Here is a 5,658-nt window from a genome sequence, read left to right on the forward strand (position 1 = left end):
CCCCTAAAGTATCTGTTGCTCGGTTGTTTACATATGGAAGTTAATTTAAAATATATATTTTAGACCTGCATGATTTAAAATTGAATGAATTCTCATCTCTAACAACATTCATACAAATTTAATTTAAACCTCCAGTGCTTCAGCGTTATTAAAAAGTATTGCTTTTTAGCCAAAAACTACCCATTTTTCCTTGTTTTCTATATTTTCTACGGAAAAATAAAGACTAAGAAAACAGAAGTACTGAAATATTGTAGAAATTGTCCCAATGAGTTTATAATCCAGTGTAAGTTACACAGTACTGATAAGTAAAGGAAGTTCAACCAGACAGTTTAATCCTCCAATTTCCTGTCTTCTAATCAGCCACTGACTCCTCTGGCTTTAAATTAGAAACATTCAAGGCAATATTCAGGACAGGTGAAGGAAAAAGTAGAAAAAAAGTAGAGCAAATACTTGTAGGCAAAAGGAGGCCACATATAGAAAATGAAGATGCTATAAAGTATGTGTAACGATGCACTGAATACACGTGTATAAGTTATATATGGAATTTAGCAACTCTGACAGAGAGGGAATAATTTTATTAAAAACATTCATACAGCAGCTGAGCAGTGTATTAACAAATGAGAGTTACTGTATAAAACAAAGAAAATCCATGCTGCAATGTTACACTGTTCACACTTTGTTATTTTCGTAGAGGCAGGAGCAGTATGATTATTAATAAATATATGCTTTTTGATATACAGCAAGTTATAAGTAGGAAGCACAAATCAGCAAAGCATGTGGGGATTACCATGATGAACTTAGATGAGAGTATGTATATGCACGTATGTATAGATATGCTCAGTGATTTCAGCCAGAAATACTACTTTTGAGTGTTTCATGACATTTTTAGATTTGGTAGTAACAATTAGCTTTCCATATGATGAAATTAAATATTTATTAGATGCACCATTCTTTTTAATCTCATTTGCAATGAGATTTATAGTGAGCATTCTATTCATTCTTAATTGACGGAAATGCTAGTAACATTTTGAAATTTTTGTTTTATTGAATAAATTACCTGAGCAATTTCAGCTATTCCTCTGAAAAAAATGGAGCACAGAGGTGTGAAAGACAAATATTTACCAAGAGCTTTACTGAAAAAATGATGTTGAGTTAAAAACCTCTAAAGTAACAAAATGACCATTTCAAATCCAATCCTGCTATTTTTAATACATTCTCTTTTACCTTATATCATCTAAAGAAAATAAAGGCATGTACACTGAACTGTGCACTGATAGCTGGAAAACAAAACTGGAAAACAATTATTTTGGAAAATGACTGGAAGATCTGCTTTAGCTGTTGTATTCAATAACAGCAGTTTGCATGCTAACTCATACATTGAGTCATTTGAAATGGCTTCTTATTTATTAATGAGGCTTTTTTCTTCAGATATTTCACAAAGGAGAACAGTTTGAGTTTTGAAACTGTTTGGACTGAGATAACTCAGATTATGGGTTAAAGTTGGCTCTTGGTCACTTAGTTAAGTAGACCTGGAGTTGCTCCCCTCCTCTTAATGCACTGTCTCCAGGCTGATAGCAGTGTAAACCTTGAGCAGAATTTGGCCCAGGGTCTTTAGTTTTGTGTTATCATTGAGAATTTTACTCCAGCATATACCTCTGCTGCACGTGTATTTCAATAACCCCATGCAAAGGAATTTTGCAGACAATCCCTTATTAAACCTATATAATAGTCACATCATATTGGCTTGCAAGAGCAAATAATTAAAAAAAAATCAGCTTGAAATAAATGTTTATAAAAGTAGCACAGCTGCACATATTTGTAACAAATGCAAGACAGAGTACTGAAACTTTTCTATGACTAACCCTTTAGTGCCTCTATGACAGCATCAAATGTAAATGAAAAGTGGCAACGATTATAAAATAATGATAATTTTTCCAACAAACTAATTAATCTCATATCTTCAGGCTGCTCTACCGGCTAAAGTATTTGCTATTAAATATAAAATATATAATTCTTTCTTACACAAATTTACAGCATTTTGGGGAAAATTTTCTGCTAAAATGCCACATTACAATATAGCCAAAATAATAACTGTTTCTGTATTCACTTGATTAAAGCATAAGAAAAAATAGATTAGGTGTCAAAAAAATGCCTTAAAACTGTGGTGACAGATGCAATTAGCGCTAAAATGTACAAATCCTGTGGGTTTTACTGAAACAGTTTGGAACGTTCATAACCGTCTACAAGAGAGAAAAATAACGTTTTTCTTTTACTTTGACCTCTTGCTATTTTGGCAAGTAAGATAAAATATATTAGCCATTCCATCAGATGGCTGGAGAGAAAAAACTAGTTGCGATGAGGAAAAGTGAATTAAAGGGGCATTAATGAAGATTATCTATGAAAGAAAATAAGGTCAAAATTAGAACTCTGCATTTTAAAGCCACCTTTCAAAAATGCAAGCTGCTTTGCCCAATGCTAAAATCCATTCATTTTACTAATCATGCAATCAACCAATCTCCATTATCTCCAGCTAGCTAGCTATAAACATGCTATAGACTGGAGTGAAAGAGGGAGAGTGTGAGGTTGAGAGACAGAGAGAGAGAGAGAGAGAAAGAAAGAAAGAAAGAAAGAAAGAGAGAGAGATTACTACACCCAGCCTTTTATAAAGGCGTTTCTTTCATTATAACAGGTCTTTTCATCAAAATGACACAGAACCTTTAAATTTGGGCATAATACTCCAGTACAGTACACAGCTATAGCTTAAAATGGATTTAGAACCTGCTCCAGAAAGAAAACAAACTCCCTCGTTTGACACACAAATTGTTTACGATTCATTAAAAAGCAAAATTGCATATCACAGTGCTGGCAGCTGAGTCCATATGGGTGCAAGGGGTATTCACTCATCTCTTTGTATGCTGGCAGTACCAAACCGAAGTTTAGCACTGTGCAGCTGAGATTTTGTGCAGCCAGACGATGCATGAGGTAATTTTAAAAGCTTTATTTGTCTTTAAAACATTAAAATCTGCTCTCTAGCTTACTTTTGATTAAAAGAATGTGGCAAATGTGATGAGGTTTGGGGGTGAAAAAATAACAGATATCTACTTTTTGTTGTACGTTTTAGATTCACAGACTGTATGAAAAACTGCTTATTACTCCATCAATAATTGAAACTTTGTACGAAAATTATTTGCAATTAACACATCTATTGTAAAGATCTTGAATTATTCATTTGAGTTAAAAATAACATCTCTTTCATCTAGCACAACTTCTACAAAAAAAGGCTATTTTAGTGATTTTTTTTTTTTTAATTTTCTTAGAAAATAAATGGTGTGATGTTCAAGTTTAAGGAGAACTTTCTGCAATGTTTAATCTAAACAACAGCATGTGTGGTTATAAAACTGTTTATTTTTAGGCAAGTGCATTACTAAATGTTTCCAGCATTTTTACATATTATATTCGTAGTACTAAAACATCTGTGAAATAAATGTGACTGAAATGAAACTTCCTCGGACACTTTCCATAGGGTGATAATAACTGCCTAATAACATTTGAGGATACTTATTAAATAATAAACATGGACGTACCTCATCATAAAAGCAGCCGACAAGACAATAAAAGAAGAGTGGTAATAAAATATACAAATGGCTTAGAATAAGGCAAAATCACAGCATGATATAAATCATGTAGTTAAAACAGGTACTTGAAAACTTTGCTTTGAAAATGATAACTAAGAATCAATAGCCTTATTTACAGGGGTTTAACAAGCTAAACAAACAACAAAAAAAAAGTCACATGAATAATCAACAGTTTATGTGCATGCAAATACCCCTTCCCCCTCCAACTTCCCCTGGCAGAAAGTCTAATTGGAAAATCAGTACTATAAGTAAAGTGGTTAGCCTTCCCTATCCCCATTAACCAAAAGCTGCATGTTACATTTCACTGGCAACCACTGGCAAACCTCTAATAGACGGTTAAAAAATTAAGAGTTTAGACAAAACAAAACGGAAAAACCCGAGCCCAAACACCTTTAAATACAAGCCACATGATATACACAATGGCCACCACCAAGCTGCAGAATAAAAACCTTCCGGATCTCACTTTTAAAAGTCTTTCAAGTCCTCAGAGGTCTTAAACTTTCCAAATGATACCAAAATTGGTCCGGGGCGGCGAGGGGGAGGGAAAGCCCCCGACTTGTTTCAGCGTATCATACAATGAAAGTGATCATGCCTTGTTTTGTAATTCCACTCGCCAGTCCTTTTTTAACTGATATCTATGTGAAATGAGCTGAGGTTCACGGTCCAGTTAGGAGCGGATAATACATTCATTGTCCTGGCAGCAAACTTTTCCTCTCACTGGAAGAATTCACGCTTGCCACAAAAATAATAATTACAGAAAACTAAAAATGCGCTGCTAACGAATTAATCCCTAACGGACAACACGCTAACGAGGGCAGTAATGATTTGAGGACTCTCTTCCTCACAACAGGACTTGCATCTTCTGCCACAATGGGCTATTGTGCATCCTCCTAACTCACTATACCTCTTATAGATTCAAGATGTCAAAGGTTGTCTGGCCCGGCTGACCATGACATGCTAGTTAACTCGTTCTACGGAGCACGTTGGGACTTTATTGAAACTTTAATTGCGCCCAAAAGCAGCTAGAGCCAGACTATGTGGGATCTGTAACACATGGCTCCAGGTCAGCACAGCCCGGTAACCTGTTCTAACGTAAACAAGCGGAGGGAAAAGTTAGATCGGGGTCTCCGATGAAAGGCAGCACCTCGCAAAACACGCTCCTCTCACACGTGATAATTTTACACCACAACACTACCACACCGTTCCAGGCTTTTACAGTAATCGAGTTGCTTTATAACGGACTGAACTTTCCACCTCCCCTCTTTACAAAATATTGCATGGTAAAAAATGCACACACAAACGCTGGAAAGCAGCAGATAAAGTAAAACAAACTGAGCGTTAGGCAGCCGACTGAGACAAGTTACTCTGCACAAGGCTTTTTCAAACTACTTCTTTGCATACTTTTTTTTTTTTTTTTCCCCTTAAGGAGAATTGAAAAAGCTTCCCCCTGGAAACTGTAGTGCGGTCTCCTGTTACACAGGGGAAAGCACACAAGTGGGACAAGTGTGAGGCTGCTCTACTGAAGAGTGTGAAAAAAATCAAATGTTAATTTGATAAATGTGAGGTCTGGGACATTTTGTCAAAGAGGGAGGGAAAGTAGAAAAGGGAGAAAAAAAAAAGCAGCCCTGCTGCCAACTCACCATCCACCAAGTTCTGGCCGAGATGTCGTAGCAGAGCTGCCATTTGATGGAGCCGTCGGAGGTTTTCCCTGCCATTATGCTGTCAGCAAGCTTCATCTGATGCTAACTCACGGGAGATAAGACACCTAATTGAGAAAACATTTGCACTGGCATGTTGGGCAACATGTAGCCCGGTCCATACCATATGGAATCATGGGTAAAAAAAAAAAAATCTCCTTGACAATGAACCAATCTCTCACAGACCCAGTGGCAAGGTGAAGTGGAGATGAAAAGTCATCTGCTCCTAGCACTGTCTTCTCCTCTCTCTCTCTCCCTCTCTCTCCCCCTCTCCCTCTCTCTCACTCCTTTTTTTTTTTTTTTTTTTTTTTTTTTTTTTTTTTTTT

At 36.1% G+C, this 5,658-nt stretch overlaps 1 protein-coding gene across 6 annotated transcripts in view; it reads right to left on the reverse strand.

The window, feature by feature from the left end:
* NFIA (nuclear factor I A) overlaps positions 1–5,526 on the reverse strand; it is a 346,337-nt gene extending 340,811 nt beyond the window's left edge. For 3 of the 6 annotated variants that reach the window (XM_026853503.1, XM_026853501.1, XM_026853498.1), the window contains exon 1: positions 5,276–5,525. In XM_026853503.1, coding sequence (XP_026709304.1) covers positions 5,276–5,371 — 96 coding nt within the window. In that variant the 5' untranslated portion in view covers positions 5,372–5,525. Of the gene's footprint in view, positions 1–5,275 lie in introns of all 6 variants that reach the window. The other 3 variants (XM_026853504.1, XM_026853499.1, XM_026853502.1) reach the window with 2 other exon arrangements.
* Between the last annotated feature and the right edge of the window lie 132 nt (positions 5,527–5,658).

This window comes from Athene cunicularia, assembly GCF_003259725.1.
Source record: "Athene cunicularia isolate RWA chromosome 8 unlocalized genomic scaffold, athCun1 chr8_part1, whole genome shotgun sequence".
Classification (NCBI taxonomy): domain Eukaryota; kingdom Metazoa; phylum Chordata; class Aves; order Strigiformes; family Strigidae; genus Athene; species Athene cunicularia.